At 47.3% G+C, this 19366-nt stretch overlaps 1 protein-coding gene across 1 annotated transcript in view; it reads left to right on the forward strand.

Annotated features, from left to right (window-relative positions):
- The first annotated feature begins 822 nt into the window (after positions 1 to 822).
- LOC126522261 (uncharacterized) overlaps positions 823 to 19366 on the forward strand; it is a 44839-nt gene continuing 26295 nt past the window's right edge. The window contains exons 1-2 of the mRNA XM_055066307.2: positions 823 to 900; positions 11631 to 11803. Of these exons, the coding sequence (XP_054922282.1) occupies positions 11718 to 11803 (86 nt within the window). The 5' untranslated portion in view covers positions 823 to 900; positions 11631 to 11717. The remainder of the gene's footprint in view (positions 901 to 11630; positions 11804 to 19366) is intronic.

Consider the following 19366-nt stretch of genomic DNA (forward strand, 5'->3'; position numbering starts at 1 on the left):
TGGCAAGAATCGGATGACGAAGTTGGCATGACGACAATGAAACGACCAGGACGGCACCACGAGGATGGTATGAAAACAAATGCATGTCCACGGGTGTGAGACGATAACACAATGACGATGATGGCATGCCAATGGTAGAACAATGACACTTCTGTAATGGGACGACGACGACTGTATGGCAATAATGGAAATACGCCGTTATCACAAGGATCCTCTAATGAAGTTCGAGTGCGGACGATGGAACAATCCGACAGCAACTTGATACCATTATGACAAAGAATGCAGGACAATGATTTTAGGACGGCGATGATGGTATGTCTAGGTCATGGCGAAGGTTGCATGACAAAGTTGAAATTATCACAATGCAAATACTTCGACGGCATTACGACGAGGGCTACGTATGTAGTGGTCCAAGCTCTTAGAAAGCTTAAGCCACATGGTTGACGTGGGAACCTAGATGGGTAGATAGATAAATTCAAATGCACGAAGTAAGCAAAGAATGCTAATTATAATAAACCCACTCAGCGCAGATGGCACTCATGTTCTCGTCCCGTTGGGTACGTATTTCAAGATGTACCGGTTCAGTCATATAAAAATATCGGCCCAACAATACCACCACGCATCATGACCCCGAAAATGCATACGTATTGCTCGTTGGTAACGCCAACGGCACGAACAATCTCGAGTGAGTGTTTATTTGATAACCTGAAATAATTAATTACGCATGCGCGATACAAAGGCAACGAGCGCTTCTATTTTCTCCACTTCATAGAAATTACATTTCAAGAGTTCGTGTTTTTGTCTGTTTTCAAGGCTATGATCCTCGTATACTCTGCTGCTGCTGGCCCATGTATAGGTTTGCTGCTTCTGGCAATAGGACTCCCATTTGTACATTCCAAGGTACGTTTTGTTTTTCTAAATTGATAGCCATATACGCGAGCCCTACATATTTTTTAGGTATGCATCTGATGAAAATGTTGGCCAAAACCAAACGCCGCGCAGTCATATCGCAATTCCAACCAAATGCTCGCCCTCTAATTACCGTGCCGATAAACAGCTGATCTAGACTCAGCCTTGGGTTGCCACATCAACACATGTGCTGCAATGCTGCCTCGTAGGTCCCAAAGCGTCATAATGCTACCACGCACAAGCTCGAAAAAAATTTATTTCGAAAAAAATCGCTGTATATTATTATGCGGGTCATCCAGTTGGAAAGACAGCAATTCATAGTTTTATCATTTTCCGAAAATGGCAGTGCAAGACGACATGGATAAAAAACTTGCGCATTGGAAAAAAGAAACTGACATTATGGTGATTTGATGAAAATTCTTCACATGCAACTTGTTTAATTCTGGCAAGTAGACGATTCCTTTCGTTTCCTCTCTTTTAAATATGTTACTGGTGTGTAAATGAGCGTAGTGTACTTTAATTATTAGCCATACGCTTTGATAAATCCAGGATGTACATTTAACGTTCGTTTGGTGTGGTTAGCTTAGTGTTCAGCGTCTACATTACTATTAGTGTTTCCTTAAGCAGCATTAATATTCCAGTTAATGAGCTTGGTACGGAGGCACAGATAGCAGGGACTATAGCTATAGCGCTGCAGGTCTGAAGTTGATAATGAATCATGCTAGGGCGCAAGGCGACGTATCGTTTTCAAAGCATGGTTAATTTAACAATGGTATGAGCAGAAGATAATGTTTTCTCATTCAGCGCGATAAGTTGTCAGTTTACTTCCCCGGAAAAAAAAATGGAAAAGCAACTATATAAAGGGCTCATTCTATATTTAGTGCATTCGGACTGGCTAAAGCGCCGCTATTTCTCTTTCCGTTAGTGTGTACACAACAAAGTTTCGTTACGACTGCTTCGTTTCTTCGCGATGTCATGCATTCTCACTAATACAAGTGACATTGCTCAAAAAAAACCCTCGCTAAATTGTGGAAGCCTAGCGACTACGCAAGCAATCTGAACGTTTGCAAGCACAGCGCAGGATTCTGAGGTTTTGTCCCTGAAAGATTTCACACCAATCAGCATAAGGTAATGGGCAGCAAAGGGTCTTTTACTCGTTGACGAAACACCTCGATTATAAGCCACAAACGCGAAACGCTACCACCACACCAGGCGAAAGAGCCGCTGTGAACCTAGATTTCGTACCTATTTTTCTTCATTTGACCAGCGTTGCCAGCAGGAGTAGCGCGTTCTGAAGTTCTGAAGATAAATATGAAGATAATATGGTAGTGCAGTCTAACAGAGCATCTCAAAACATTAGCTTTCGCAAGGGTATGGTTAAGCAAAAAGCTGAGATGTGACGTAGGCGCCGGTGGTTTCAAAGAGCAACTTTCCCGAGCGAAGCATGGGCGCGATTGCGGTCTAATGTATTGACTATTCGGCGGATGTGCTGCAACACAGAGCTTCAAACCGCCATCGGTCATGCCCAATTTCTTACAGTAACATCATCATCATCATCTTCAGCCTGGTTACGCCCACTGCAGGGCAAAGGCCACTCCCATACTTCTTCAACTACCCCGGTCATGTACCAATTGTGGCCATGTTGTCCCTGCAAACTTCTTAATTTCAGCCACCAACGTAACTTTCGGTCGCCCCCTGCTACGCTACCCTTCCCTTGTAATCCAGTCCGCCACCCTTAATGACTATCGGTTATCTTCCCTCCTCATTAAATGTCCTGCCCATGCCCATTTCTTTTTCTTAATTTCAATTAAAAGGTAATTAACTTGCGGTCGTTCCCTCACCAAATCTGCTCGTTTCTTATCGCTAACGTTACACCTATCATTCTTCTTTCCATACCTCGTTGCGTCGTCCTCAATTTAAGTATAACGCTTTTAGTAAGCCTCCAGGTTTCTGCCCCGTACGTGAGTACTGCTAAGACACAGCTGCTATACACTTTTCTCTTGAGGGATAATGGCAACCTGCTGTTCATGATCTGAGAATGCCTGCCAAGCGCACCCCAGCCCATTTTATTTTTCTGAGTCTAATGATCCGGATCCGCTGTCACTACCTGCCCCATGTAGATGTATTCCCTTATCACTTCTAGCGCTTCGCTACCTAACGTAAACTGCTGTTCTCTTCCAAGACTGGTAAACATTACTTTAGTTTTCTGCAGGTTAATTTTTAGACCCACCATTCTGCTTTCCCTCTCCAGATCACTGAGCATGCATTGCAATTGCTCCCCTGAGTTACTAGCAAGGCAATATCATCAGCGAATCGCAAGTTGCCAAGGTATTCTCCATTAACTCTTATCCCCAATTCTTCCCAATCCAGGTCTCTGAATACCTCCTGCAAAGATGATGTGAATATGGAGAGATCGTATCTCCCTGCCTAACTCCTTTCTTTATTGGGATTTTGTTGCTTTCTTTATGGAGTACTATGTTGGCTCTGGCACCGCTATAGATATCTCAGTATTTTTACAAACGGCTCGTCTAAACACTGATTATGTAATGCCTCCATGACTGCTGAGGTTTGGACTGAATGAAACGCTTTCTCGTAATCAATGAAAGCTGTATATAACGGTTGGTTATATTCCGTACATTTTTCTATCACGTGATTCATACTGCGAATATGGTCTACTGTTGAGTAGCCTTTGCAGAATCCTGCTTGGTCTTTTGGTTGACAGAAGTCTAAGGTGTTCCTGATTCTATTTGCAAATATGTTAGTAAATACCTTGTAGGCAACGGACAGCAAGCTGGTCGGTCTATAATTTTTCAAGTCTTTGGGGTCCCTTTCTTATGAATTAGGATCATGTTAACGTATATCCAATATTCCGGTACGCTCGAGGTCATGAGGCATTGCGAAAACAGGGCGGCCAGTCTTAACCAGACAACCTATTTTCAGTTACGTAACAGAACACTCGAGGTGGATTGAGCGTACCTGATCGCGTCACTGTTTAAACAAAATCGACAACCACACACTCGGCCTAGATGTGCCAATCTGACAACGTAAACTATGCAAGAGCACCTGTGACACGGCGGTTATCGAGGCGTCATAATCATCGCAAACTATGATGTCGTATACTGGGACACACACAGACACACACACACACACACACACACACACATATATATATATATATATATATATATAAGAAGCCAACAAACACTGACACCAAGGACAACATAGGGGAAATTAGTTGCGCTTATTAAATGAAATGAGGAAACGATAAATTAATGGAAATTAAAGTGGATGAAAAAGCAATGCCGCATGTGGGAACCGAACCCACAACCTTCGCATTTCGCGTGCGATGCTCTACCAGTTGAGCTACCGCGGCGCTGTTTCCCCATCCACTTTCTTGGGTATTTATGTGTCCTAGTAGAACCCTGGGAGTGTTAGCCATCGCAACCACTCACAGACCTTGGCGGCGGATGTGGGACGTCTTTCTTTGCCGCAGGCGTCACGAGAATGTGAACTTTTTGGGTGAAGGCAACTGGTCAATACACCCACATATGATACCTGAAGGCATCAATGTTGCCGTATAGTGTCCTCCGTTTCCTCATTTCATTTAATAAGCGCAAGTAATTTCCCCTATGTTGTCCTTGGTGCCAGTGTTTGTTGGCTGCTTATGGTAGGACTAATAAAAATCGCGCCCCTCGGTTAACCCCCTTTCTTCTCGTTTATATATATATATGTATATATATATATATATATATATATATATATATATATATATATATATATATATATATATATATATTCCAATACGACATGCCAATACAGTATGACCTCACCGTGCGTCACAGTATACTTACTATTACTGCGAACCACACTCCCGTGCCTGTCTGTAACTTTGTGTTGGCAATGCAAATTCTACCGCAAGGTATTTGCTATGCCACCATTGATTGTCTCGGCGACCAATACGTGGTAGCGTTATCGATCGATGCCTCTCGCGAGCTTAGCATGCCCCTCGCGCCAGCCTCGGGCGCCGATTCCAACATAAAGATAATGGTTGCGACGGATCTGTCCTCTACGCAAGCTGAAGACCTTTGCGATGTATTATCGTCCTACCGCGATATTTTCGACTTCGACGATTGCAATTTAGGCCATACGCTCGCAGTCAAGCATGGGATTCTTACTGGCGATGCTGCGCCTATTCACCGACGACCATATCGAGTTTCTACGTTGGAACGCTGAGTAATTCAAGATGAAGTGAACAAAATGCTAGGTAAAAACATCATTCAGCCTTCATCGAGTCCCAGGGCGTCACCTGTTGTGTTGGTTACGAAGAAGGACGGCACGTGGCGCTTCTGTGTAGACTACCGTCATCTGAACAACATTACTAAGAAGGACGTCTACCCCGCAGCTCCACCAAAATGTTACGTCTAGAAAGACACAGACGAAAGAGGCTATTCACACTAGTTTACACTGGACTGGAGCCAGAGCACCAGGCCGACATCCGCTCGCGGCAAGGGCACAGACTCACTTCATGGACGTTCTCGCGGCGGCTCGTCTCTTGAGCATCGCTCGATGATATCGTAATATCGTAATGTTATATATATATATAAATATATACTTGGACGTATACTTGGGTTTTTTTTTCTCTCCCATACGACCATGTAGCACCAACCTCCGCGCACGCTTGTTCATTTACGACAGCACATGTCTTTATTTTCCTAGAAGAATACATATTTCCTTGATAGTCTAGATAAAGAGGTCGACCTGAGCTAGTGCGCTTCAGTCTGCTAGTCCACACTGGTAAAGAGCCTAGGGAGTCAAAGCACTGGGATGAGAGGTGATGATGAGAGAAGTGGCGAGTGCTTACGAAGACGCCGAGAATGGTGTCCTCCGACAATGATTGCCTGCTAACGCGGGCTAGAGAATTATCCAAGGTGCTTCGCTCCAGGAGGCGGGGGGGCGATATATGTCTAGCTTTCTTCATAACTGTAGGGTGAAATTCCGTATGAAGATATTCCATTTTCCTCTTACAAGAAGGAAAAGAATCCCGCAGCGTCAGTCAAAAGTGTGTGTAGTGATATCTTGGTGTTTTTATTCACTGGTCGATATTAATATTTCCGGTTTTCGCGCGGAATGAAGCTAGTGGCTGCATTTCTTGTGCTAATTGAATAGTTGTCATCTTAACCGTGCACAAACGGTGGCAGGCAATGAGGCTTGTTCCGCTGTCGACAGAAGACGCATTACTATCGTTGCAAGGGTTGTCTATCACACTTCCTACTTTCTTTATACAAGGGAGATAAGGAATATTATCACAATAATAAAGAAATGTGCATACAACAGCAACCGTGTTGACATGCGTCTGAGAGGTTATACGGATTGGTGCTACACGCCACTGTCGTATACGCGTAAATGAGGCTAGTGATTAAGGGTAAAAGGCGTCCGCTGCAAGTCTGCTCTGGTCAAATTTTCTGTTCTAGTGAGCGGTTTTAACGCGGACCAATAAATGATATGGACGATATAGGAAGCAGGAAAAAAAATGTATTTGCACGACTAAAATTTATTTAGATCCTCTTCTTCGGCCACACGACGTGCCATGGTCTTGGTCAGTGCTACTTTTTCTGGTGGATTTCTGGTGGAGCATCCACGTTTCATCACAGAATGTATGGATGTGCTTTCCAGGACAATGACCGCCGACAGAAAAGAGCAACACGTAAGGAATCTAGTGAACTTTAGCGTGAAGAACGATTTACGGTTTCTGACTTCTGATAAGGAAGGTTGTTTTGTAGTCGTGCCTGAAGGTCTCTCCCAAGAGAAGGCGATGACAGCGGTCAGAAAGAATTTCGTACGTGTCGACATAAAGCTAAAAAGGTGAGGGATAAAGCAGTCACATTACTGGCAAGCAACAAGTTTGAGCGACTTGCTTCAGCAGTTAAGCGCTCGTGCAACCTACACCTCGAATTGTTTTTCGTGGCAAAAACACATAAGGTTGGCGTTCCGTTCAGAGCCATAGGGCGCTATAACGTAAAGCTATTCCAAACTTTTCTATTCCAATTCTGCTATCAGCCCTCCACGATTGGTCAAAAACTTTTTTCGACCACCCCCACTTCACCTGTCTGTCACGCGACGTCACGAAAACCGCGATAGCTCCCCATCTGATATGATGCGTACATACTAATTATACATGATTTGACAGAAAAAGAAAAACAGTTATTCATGATTCGACCCCTTTTCGCCAATAGTCCTCGGCTATTGGTAAAAAGCTGTCGGGCTGCACCCACTTCACCTGCCTGTCACGCGACGTCACAAAACCGCACAAACTCACCGCGTCAAAGTGACGTGTACGCGATAAAGATGCATTAATATGCCGAACAAAACAGATTTTTTTTTCGGAATAGCCGCAGGCTGCCCCGTTCCGTAAGGAATAAAGATAGCTGCCGCCGATCGCTGAGACGCTGGCTACACGCACCTGCCGGAGAGCATGGGTGTATTTGCGTACAATAAAACTTCTTGCGTGGCCGTGTAACGTTTTCGAGCACTTTCGGCACGTTTACCACCTCATTCTGCCAACTCTTCTTTGCTGAGGGTCAGTTTTAGCGTCATTCTTAAGCTTCCGTTGCATGCCGCCGCGGTTTTCGACCAGCCACCACAAGCTAAGTAAGGGAAAGCCGACCAATCGCAGACGCCGGCACCACCCTCTTCATCCGGTTATCGATTTTCAGTGCACTTGCTCTGCCCCAGCGGATCCCTCTCCACTTGAGCGTTCTCCTCGCCTCTTGTCAGCCAATCAGATACGACAAGCCGCTCAGTGTAGGCGATGTTATTCGTTTTTCAAGCGAACAAAAGTGACCTCCTATGAATGAGGAGAGTGTTTGATTGGTCTGTACAGACAACCCTGTGGGTGACCGCCCGGTGCTTGCGTCGGTGGTTACGCAAATTTGACGTCAGGAGATTGGAATAGAAACATATTGGAATAGTTTTACGTTATAGGGCCCATAGTATCAGAAAGGGACTCGTGGCAATTGGTTGTCTCTTCTTTTCTTCAAAACCACCTTAATGGCTTGATAGTTACCGATCCGTTCGTTTTACCAAACTCTGAAACGTTAGTACGTACTTAAGCACGTCTAACCCTGGAAGATGTGAATTCTTCAGCATAGATGTACAGGATCTGTATTACGATATTGTCACGTGGTCGTGACGTCAAAGAACACAGTAGCAATACTGTGGAACACAAAACTAACTTTTATTGGGCGAACCTGTGCCCAGAAAAGAGGCTACACTTATAGCACAACGATAGCGGCGAACACGGTCGGCGATCGTCGAAAATCTGATCAGCGGGTCAAGCGCGTCGGCTTTTATACAGAATCGTCGAGTGTTCCAGACTAATCGTTAGGACCCGCGTGCCTTCCACAAAGTTCTACAGCATTCGCGTTAGGCGAATAAATCAGATAACACAAGGTTGGGCGACAACAGACTGCGGATAGAAGCACCGATAACTTTCCAGAAACTCCGGATACATGCAAGCGCGTCCCGCGCTGTGCGATAAGATTTGTTAGGCGGCGAAACGTGGTCGCCCGATAAAGATAAGTACACGTGTCAATATACCGCATGGTCCCTTATTATCGAGTGTTAGGCTTTGTATAACGGAAGACAACGGCGAGATGCAATTTGTCAGCAAATGTGGCGTATCAGTTAGTACATTTCTTGAACTATTAACCTTTTACCTTGAGTCCACATTTGTAATGTGGAATAATGTTATGTACAAACAAAAGTCCGGTATTTGTATAGGCTCAAAAGTAGCTCCAGTACTTAGCACAATTTTTTAGGTAGCATAGACTACGCGATAGATGCAAACATCAAAGGCCTAGCGGTAAAAGTGTTCCGCTTTGTGAACAATTTTTTGGTTTTAGTCGAACATGGAGTTTTGGACGTAAGAGTGAATGAAGTCTTAAAAGTGTTCAAGGACAACAGCCAAGGACTGGCTTTCACTGTAGAGTTGCCGAAGAATGGCAAGCTACAGTTTTTAGATTTGGCATTAACTTCCACACCGGACCACGTTTGCTGGTCATACAATCCACGATCAGAAAAACCCTTGCTTAGCTATAATTCGGGACACTCTAAAAATTGTAAAAAAAGTGGCATAGATTTCTCGTGCCTGAGGGTGGCCTTAACTAAGTCTTGCCCGGAAAAAATAAAAGAGACTTTCAGCCAGCAGGTTATCAGACTAAAGAATGCAGGATATGAAAAACATGTACTATGTACATCAGCTTATAAGTTGATTCGTTATGTGCGCAATGGCTATCAAAAAGAGCGCAACAGAAAAGAGATTGACAGCAAAAAAAAATGTGTCACTACCATATGCACACAAAATTGCGCATAACTTTAAAAAAACGTAGGCGGCAGATATGGTCTACGAGTAGTTTTTTCAGCGCCGAACAAACTCGGAAAAATATGTGCCGCACTGGATCGTAGAGTTTCAACAAAAAATAAAAGTAAATGGTCGTAAGTGCACTGTCAAGCAAAAAGAAAAACTTGTCGAGTGCAGGTCAGCTGTAGTCTACTGTTTGCCCATATCGTGTGAAAAAAGTATACATAGGCCAAACGGGTCGGTGTGTGAACACTAGACTTTTGGAGCACTAAAGGTCACTGGGGAGGAAACATACATTCCCACATTAAGGGGCACTGCTCACAACATGGGTGCTGGCGGCTTTACGATGATACCACAGTTTTATCGCACCACAAGGATCAGCTAACCAGGGAAATAATCGAAGCCTTTCATATTCACAAGAGGGGAGAGGGTTGTATCAGTCAGCCATCTGTACAACTAAGCCACGGTGAGGTTGCCTTTTTGGAAGCACACTAAAAAAGAAGGAAAAAAATAAATTGTGTAATAAAAATGGTTGTTAGGGTTGCAACAAATTACGATAGGATTGCACACCATGATAGATAGGTGCCATATCTTTGACGCCCGAGTATGCGCGGGCAAATGATTTTTTTAAAAAATGCCTTTAATCTTGCCTTGATCATCTTTGACGCCTGAGGGGGCCCAGGTATATAAATATTAGGTATGTGTTCTGAAATAAAATAGTTACGAGTGCAGCGAGTGTCGTCTTTTCTTGTGTGTCTTCCCTGTGTCCGTGTCAGTGCGCTGCTTCACCAGCAAGGTATGATGATTACTCACCAACTAGCCCAACTTTCCACTTTACTGAGCATTCTATGTTTAGCATCTGAGGGCGCTATGACATCGTGAAAACATTCAGAAGCAGCAGCCATAGCACTCTTCCGAGCGTCACTTCCTCCCCGCACTTCATTCCACAGTACTCGTATTTTTTTTTTGTGCGGCGTTTCAGTTCATCGTCCAGCCCATCACGCTATGAGCACCCTGAGATAGAGTTGGTGACGCCACCACTCATACACGCATCGCATGCGATAGGTCAGGTGATAAGGTGATAACTCAAGGCGAGGGGGCGGGGGGGTGGCTGAGATTGCAGCCACAGTTTGCAAGTGTGCTGGAAGCCGAGTTCACGCTAGGAGCTTTTCGCCACGCGATTAAGCGAAATTCGCATCGACCACCAAACAGGCTCGTTTACATCGGAGCTACTATCACGGGCGACAAGGTTTTCAGTGCAGCCCGCCAAATCCCAAGACATGCGCTATGGCAGCATTGAACCTCACTGGGCCATTTCTCGCTGCTTTACTACAAATTCATGGTTAGTAAAAAAATATTTCAACAATGAGCAATAACACACGCATTTTGTATCGCTCCATTCTCTGATAGCACTGCCAATACTTGTACTGTACATATAAGAACGAAACGCCGAATGACATCATCGTGTCGATCCCGCTCTCTGGTACAGCATGTGGATGACTGTGTGCAGCTCGTATCATCTACACAATCCGTCTTGACGACGTAGGACACGCTCACAGCTCACATGTTGCATGGCGCAATAGTTGGAGCTTACACACTACGGTGGCGTTATTCTGTCGTGCAATGTAGATTTTTCAGTGTATCCTGTCGTCTACCGGAAGTCGCCAAGTGTGTTCGCGCCTAGAGTGAACTTTCATTGCATTTCTTTTTGTAGCAGCATAAATCGGCAGTAGCGTTACACTGGGGAGCAGGTAACCAAGTGTGCATTTGAAATGAGTTCTTGGGAAACACGGCAGTAATTTTTCGTTTTTCCCATATGCTTCCCATATCCCATATCCATTTCGTTTTTCCCATATCTTTTTAGTATTTAAGGGACGTGTCCGTGCTTGTTTTTGCGTTCGCAACTTTCTTGAATTTACTCAGTGCCAACAAGGTGGAGTTTAGTGGCGACCACCATTTTTTTACGGCGTGAAACATTCAATTTCGTCAAGTATGTCTCTATCTCCTAAGATGTGATTAGTTAAATTGTGTTCTACATACATAAAGAAAGCAACGCACTACAATCGTTCGTTCCATCGTTGGTGCTCAGCCCATGAGCACAGAAAAGCAAAACTTGTACGAAAGGGCCGCGGTCGGCAACAACAGCAACAAAACACCTCATTGAGCCACTACATTCACAAGAACGATACAAAAGAAACAGAAATATACGATATAACATGAACCCCTACTCGAACCCTACAGTCCTAAGGAGGGCCCATATGGTCTCCCTCAGGTGTCACATAATAGAAACATGGATTTGTGCTACTACAAAGATAATGAACGCTTTCGCTGACTAAATGACTGGTAAACTGTTTTATTACAGGGTGCCGGAATTTCAACTCTCGTCTTCTTCGCCATTCAGCTGTACCTCCTGTGGCAAAGAATAGAGAAGAAAATATTGCCGCAACGTATGCCAGTAACGCTTCAGTACTGTCCACGGAACACCACCTACGTACAAAAGAGGTTAAATGAAACGTACACTTGGAGTCCACATAGGTGCGTAGACAGAGCTAAGTATGCTAATAGAACATGAGTGGCTGCAGCCTTGTTAGCGTAGTAGCTGAATTAGGAACTCGACCTTACGTTGACGTAATACGAACTAGGTACAAATCGCTCATTTATATGAAAGCTCGTGCCCAGGAAGGAATATTGTCAGGCTGGCATAATAAGATACCACAATACTACTTGTTTTCAAAGAGGAACTGGAGCACTGTTCAAGTCATTGTTAATCACGTAGCCATAAGTACAATTGCAGGTAATTCTTCTTACTTGATTTTTATTGTCATATGCCAATTACATTAACATAACTGGTTAGAAATACATGACAATTAGCGATAAAAGGGTAATTTATAGGTGCGACAATAAGAAATAGATGACACTTTGTATTAGGGAGCGTACTTGTGTAGCTCAATTTCAAATTGCCTAACAAGGACAAGTTAGAAAAGCTGGATAGTAAGACGAATAAACAGACGCCTACTACAAAATGCCGTATACTAAGGGAAGAGAAACGCTTTCAAGAGCAGCGAATCGTTAGAGAGAGAAAGAAATGTGTATGAAGGTACTTAAGCTTAAAGTCGAAGTCGATGAATGACACACTCTTCATGAGCTACTTCGCGATGACAGAGGCAACGTCACTGTGCACGACACTCTATTGCATCCCTTCTCGCGTGGGGAGATTAGACAGAGCGTCACTGCGGAATTTCGGGAAATCACAGTGCGGATTACGCTGCCCGGTCAGCCCATGATGGTGCCCAGATTATACTCATACCGCTGTCAGGAACAGATGCAGCAACAAGTCTTGGCTCCTTCGCACGCAAGCTTACGCAAACTCTGTGGAACAGTAGTGAATTCAGGAACGGACGTCTTCACAGATTGGATCCAAGTTTGCAACTCCGTCTTCCACCAGCGTTGCCACGAGGAGAAGCAACACATCTGTGCCGCCTATGGCTCGGCGTGGCATTCACGCACTCCTATTCCTTCCACATTGGAATGGCCGACAGCCCTGCTTGCCATACCTGTGGCCGCGGGGAGACGATCGCGCACCTCCTCTCTGTCTGTCTACGCTACAATGCGCAAGAAAAGTGCTCTTGACCGCGCTCGAAAAACTGGACAATGGCCCCTTCACAGAAGAGAAAGTTCTAGGACACAGGTCTAGGCGGGTTTCGGCACTGAAGGCATTAAGGACTTTGCTGAAGTTTTTAAGGGCCTGTGGAATGTGCGACTGCCTTTGACTGTTGTTGCGCGTAACATCGCGTTACTGCGTCAATTTTTCTCGTTTTTATCTCTCTTCTGTTTCCTTTTATTCCCTTTACCCCTTTCCCGTGTACAGGGTAGCCAGCCGGCATTTATATTGGCTAACCTCCCTGTCTTTCCTTCCCTTTTGTCTCGCTCCCTAGACAGAGTGTCAGGCTGGTTAATTTTTACTTCACTATCTTTGGAATCAACACACTATTCAGAGTGTACTATCTTCAGGATTGTCTCTCAATTTTGAAGTATAATGACGTGTGAACTTTAAGAAATTTCAGTGAATTACATTCCAGAACTGCGATTTGATTGTTAGGATTGCCGTTGTCGGGAAAGGCGTACCTGTTCTAATGGTTACGGTATCGGGCTTCTGTTCTAGAGGTCCTCCCACCAGATCCTGCCTTCAGGCAATGTTTTTTTTATTAAAGAAATCCTGGTACTTTCGCCAAAGAGAGCCGTTCATTACGTTTGCAACATTTAGGTTTATCCTTGGACTCCTCGCTCAGTGTTTAAAAGATATGTGGCTGCGACATCTTGTCGCGATGAAGCGCATGAGGTGATTCCTTTTGTATAGATGTAAAAACGCTCTGTCAAGATACTAAACGTCTGGCAAGGCTGTCTTGGTGAGCGGTGTTGCACGCTATACACGTCGATGGTGCTCAAGCAGAGACCGACGGGAAAGAGTTGGCAGTGTGAAAATGCGCCAAGCGTCTCCACTCGCTTGCTTGCCGTCTGGAAATTATTAAGGATCTTCCATTCTGTCTCTTGAGGCATGTCTGTGTGGCATGACATTTAGAGTAGTGACCATTTGTCCTGGGTGGTACCATGATAGCAGGCCGCCAGGTGAGAGCGTATATATATATATATATATTGTAAGGAAGAAGAAGTGCGCCGTGCCGAGCTCCGCAGCCGGATCGCCAGCGCTACTGAAGTGGGGCTCGGGCTAGACGCTGTTCCTGGTTTTTGACTGGCTAAGCCTACGCTGTTGCGTCTTCTTGTCCGCGTCCTTCGTGTCGTCCACAACCGTGTCGGACTTCTTTACCATAATTGGTGGAGGTTTGCTGGGTCTCCTGCAATCCTGGAATTGCGCAGCCGGACTCTCCCTGCCATCATGACCACCGAAAGCGCCACGAGCTTCCCACCACCTGCTCCCCAGTCTACCGTCTGCCCCGGCACATTCCGCCAGCGGGACCCTCCTATCTTTAGCGGCACTGACGACCACGACGTTGATGACTGGCTCTCCTCATACGAACGCGTCAGTCGGAACAACAGATGGGATGACATCACGAAATTGACCACCGTCCCTTTCTACCTCACCGGAATTGCCCACTTGTGGTTTCGGAACCACGAAAGCGAAGTCCCAAGCTGGACGGTGTTCAAGACAAAGTTCAGCGAGGTCTTCGGCCGCCCTGCTGTACAAAAGCTTCGTGCCGAGCAGCGTCTGCAGTCGCGCTCTCAGCAGCCTGGTGAGAACTTTACCAGCTACATCGAAGATGTCATCGATCTCTGTAAACGCGTCGATGCATCCATGACTGAGGGCAACAAAATCAAGCATATCATGAAGGGTATCGACGAGGACGCGTTTCAGATGCTCATTTCCAAGAGCCCCTCTACTGTTGCCCAAGTTATTGAACTGTGCCAAAGCTATGACGAGCTCCGCCGTCAACGCCTCCTCACTCGCCGTCCTGTTCCCCATCAGGAATCGTTGTCCGGCTTGACCTCTCCTTTTCCAGATGCCACCCTCCTCTCGCAAATCAAGGCATTCGTCCGGGAAGAAGTTGCTCGCCAGCTCTCCCTGATCTCCAACCCACCGGAGTCCAGTTCGTCTCTTAGTCCGACCCTACGACACGTTATAGAAGAACAAGTGTCCGAGGTCCTTCCTCTGGAACGGGCGCCTCAACTTACCGCCCCATTGACTTACGCCGACGCCGTCGCACGACCACGACCACCGACCTTCCGGGCTTCGCCTCCGATGCCTAGCCCTGTTTTTACCCCCACCCCACCACGACCTCCAGCCCATCGACTAATTAATCCCTGGCGCACACCGGACAATCGGCCCATCTGCTATTCGTGCGGTATTCCCGGACACGTCGCACGCCTGTGCCGCCGCCGTCCACTTCCTCCACGTGACGACCCACGCACAGCCGCGTACGACCATCCGTCGTCTTACGCTCCAGACCGCGATTTACCCCTTCCCCGTCCAAGCCTTCGCCCACTTTCCGACCGCCGTTCTCCTTCTCCTCGTCGTCGCTCGCTCTCCCCGATGCGTCGACGTCCCTCTACCGCTGACACGGAAAACTAAGTGGCGCAGTTCCAGAGGCAAGAACTGCGTCATCGTCACAATGCTCAAGCCCTCTTCTTTCGCCGCCGAACGTTATTGATGTCGCTTTTGAAGGAGTCTCTGTGCTTGCCCTCATTGACACAGGTGCCGCCATATCTGTAATTGCCGAAAAACTATGCCGCTCATTACGAAAAGTCATGACGCCTTTCTTCGGTCCTTTACTCCGCACGGCCACAGCACAGCACGTCCAGCCGGTGGCTGCGTGCACCGCCAGACTTGAAATTCAAGGAGTGCTCTACACAGTCGAGTTCGTCGTTCTTCCCCACTGTTCCCACGATATTATTTTAGGTTGGGACTTTCTCTCCCGTCACCAAGCTATTATTGATTGCTCCCGTGCAGAAGTCGCCTTCTCTTCGCTTGGCAATGCCATATCTGATGACGTTTCGCTTTCCGGCACCAAGTTGTCCCTCACTGACGACATCCACATACCTCCGCATGCATCCGTTCTGGCACCTGTATCCTGTTCCGTTGCCTCCGACTCTACCGTACTCTTCACGCCTTCCACTGCTTTTGTTCACCGCCACCTCTCACCACTCCCAACTGCGTTGCTTAGCCTTCAAGCTGGTGCTACTCACCTTCCTATACACAACCACTTCCCATTCCCGATTGCGTTGCTTCGCGGCGAATCTCTCGGCTCTGTAGAGCCTTATGACACCTTTACCACGTCGGAACTTTCTGTTGGATCGTCAGAGGTCAACACCCTCTACTGTAGTCCCGTTCCTGCCACATCGCCTGAAGACGTTTTCAGCCACGTCATCGACAACGCCTTAAGCCCCACGCAACGCCATCACCTTCTCCGTCTCCTCGAGAAATTTCGCCCTGCTTTTGACAGCCATAGCACTTCTCTGGGCCGAACGACGACTGTATGTCACCGTATTGACACCGGTTCTCACCCACCGCTACGGCAGCGACCCTACCGCGTCTCGTCGACAGAACGACGCGTCATTGATGAGCAAGTAGGTGACATGCTAAAGCGTGGTGTCATTGAACCGTCCGACAGCCCATGGGCATCGCCAGTTGTTTTAGTTAAAAAGAAGGATGGCTCGATCCGCTTTTGCGTGGATTACCGTCGCCTAAACAAAATAACCAGAAAGGATGTTTCTCCATTGCCGCGGATCGACGACGCCCTCGACAGCTTACAAGGTGCAGAGTTCTTTTCCTCCCTCGATCTACGCTCTGGTTATTGGCAGGTGCCTATGGCTGCAGAAGATAAGCCTAAAACTGCTTTCATCACACCAGATGGCTTATACGAATTTCGTGTGATGCCATTCGGACTTTGCAACGCTCCCGCGACTTTTGAGCGGATGATGGACACTATTCTTCGAGGTCTCAAATGGAACACGTGCTTGTGTTATTTGGATGATGTAGTAGTCTTCGCACCAGATTTTCCTACTCACCTTCATCGCTTGGAGCAGGTTTTACGCTGCCTCAGTGACGCTGGCCTCCAACTAAATCTGAAAAAATGTCACTTTGGGGCACGCAAGCTGACAATTCTCGGACATGTCGTGTCGAAGGACGGCGTTCTCCCTGATGCCGCTAAGCTCCGTGCTGTTAAAGAATTCCCGAAGCCAACGTCTCTAAAAGACTTGCGCAGTTTCATTGGCCTCTGCTCGTACTTCCGCCGCTTTATTCGCAATTTCGCTTCGATTATGGCACCTCTGACAGAGCTTCTTCGGGGAGACCCCAATCTTTCCGCGTGGTCCCCGACTTGCGATGATGCCTTCGCGACGCTACGTCGCCTGCTCACAACACCACCGATACTGCGCCATTTCGATCCAACTGCTCCCACGGAAATCCATACGGATGCTAGCGGGGTTGGTCTTGGCGCTGTGCTCGCGCAGCGCAAGCCCGGCTGCCAAGAATATGTTGTTGCTTACGCAAGCCGTACTCTGACGAAAGCTGAAGCGAACTATTCCGTCACGGAAAAAGAATGTCTCGCGATCATCTGGGCCATCACAAAATTTCGCCCATACCTGTACGGCCGGTCCTTCGATGTCGTTACCGATCACCACGCACTTTGCTGGTTGTCGTCTCTCAAGGATCCCTGCGGCCGCCTAGCCCGGTGGGCACTGAGGCTCCAAGAGTATGATATCCGGGTTGTCTACCGCTCAGGCAAGAAGCACGCCGATGCCGATGCTCTCTCGCGCTCGCCTGTCCACGCCGACATTGTCAGTGTGTCTGTCCTAGACGACCAACTTCTCCCATTCGCTTCTGTCGACATGGCTTTGGAGCAGCGCAAGGACTCCTGGATTTCATCTTTGATAGATTCCATCTCTAATTCACCTGCACGCCCACCATCCCGAGCATTGCGCCGACAAGCTCCGCACTTCGCCATCCGCGACGGAATTGTCTATCGCCGTAACTACGGTTCCGACGGCCGCAAATGGCTGCTTGTAATACCTCGGCAGCTCCGCACTGATGTATGCGCCGCTTTCCACGCCGACCCTCAGTGCGCACACGCTGGTCTCTTCAAGACCTACACCAGACTACGCCACAGGTTTTATTGGCGTGGTATGTACACATTTGTGCAAAAGTATATTCGCTCTTGCACAGAATGTCAACGCCGCAAGCCTGATCCTTGCCGCCCTTCTGGACCAATGCAACCTCTGCCATGCCCTTCGCGGCCCTTTGACCGGGTTGGCATAGACTTATACGGACCTCTGCCATACACAGCTGCTGGTAATCGCTGGGTCATTGTCGCTGTAGACCACCTCACGAGGTATGCAGAAACGGCCGCTCTACCAGCCGCGACGGCTCGTGACGTTGCTTCCTTCCTGCTTCACCGCTTCGTTCTACGTCACGGCGCTCCCCGCGAACTCCTGAGCGACCGAGGTCGCGTCTTTCTCGCCGACGTGATTCAAGAACTTCTCGCTGAATGCCGCGTCATTCATCACTGTACCACCGCATATCACCCGCAAACAAACGGATTGACAGAGCGCTTTAACCGAACTCTTGGCGACATGCTTTCGATGTATGTCGCCTCCAACCACACCAACTGGGACCTCATCCTTCCCTATGTCACGTACGCCTACAACACGGCACCCCAGTCAACGACGGGCTTTTCTCCCTTCTTTCTTCTATATGGCCGCGAACCATCATTTCCCATTGACACTATTCTCCCTTACCGTCCCGACTTATCAGAGGGTACACCGGCTTCCGAAGCCGCCCGGTATGCAGAGGAATGTCGGCAACTAGCTCGCGCCCTTACAACGCAAGAACAAGCGCTACAGAAATTTCGTCATGACGACGGGCGCCCCCACCACCAGTTTTCGCCTGACGCTCTTGTTTGGTTGTGGGTGCCTCCTACTTCGACACAAGGTGTCTCCTCCAAGTTTGTATCCCGATATCATGGACCTTACCGGGTTCTACGCCAAACTTCTCCGGTGAACTACGTTATCGAACCTCTGACGCCCCCTACGGACCTGCGCCGCCGAGGCCGGGAAATTGTGCACGTAGATCGGCTCAAGCCGTATCACGAGCCCTTCGTCCTCACTACGCCTTAGGCCTCCTGGGCGGCTCCGTCTTCAGCGAGGGGGGAAGTTGTAAGGAAGAAGAAGTGCGCCGTGCCGAGCTCCGCAGCCGGATCGCCAGCGCTACTGAAGTGGGGCTCGGGCTAGACGCTGTTCCTGGTTTTTGACTGGCTAAGCCTACGCTGTTGCGTCTTCTTGTCCGCGTCCTTCGTGTCGTCCACAACCGTGTCGGACTTCTTTACCATAATATATATATATATATATATATATATATATATATATATATATATATCCCTTTCGTTTATTGATACCGAATATTATCATAGTCTCAGAACAGCCTTTAAGCGTTACTTCCACAGCTCTGCTTTGAATTGTCGCAGTTCTGCCTGCAAGAATTATGAGAATTTTTGTCACACTGCTACTTAGCGAGGCATGTGGCAGAACGTGTTACAAATTGTCAACGAGTAAAACCTCGTGGCGCTCTTCCACCGAGCTTGATGCAGC

Source organism: Dermacentor andersoni, chromosome 6 (assembly GCF_023375885.2).
Source record: "Dermacentor andersoni chromosome 6, qqDerAnde1_hic_scaffold, whole genome shotgun sequence".
NCBI lineage: Eukaryota > Metazoa > Arthropoda > Arachnida > Ixodida > Ixodidae > Dermacentor > Dermacentor andersoni.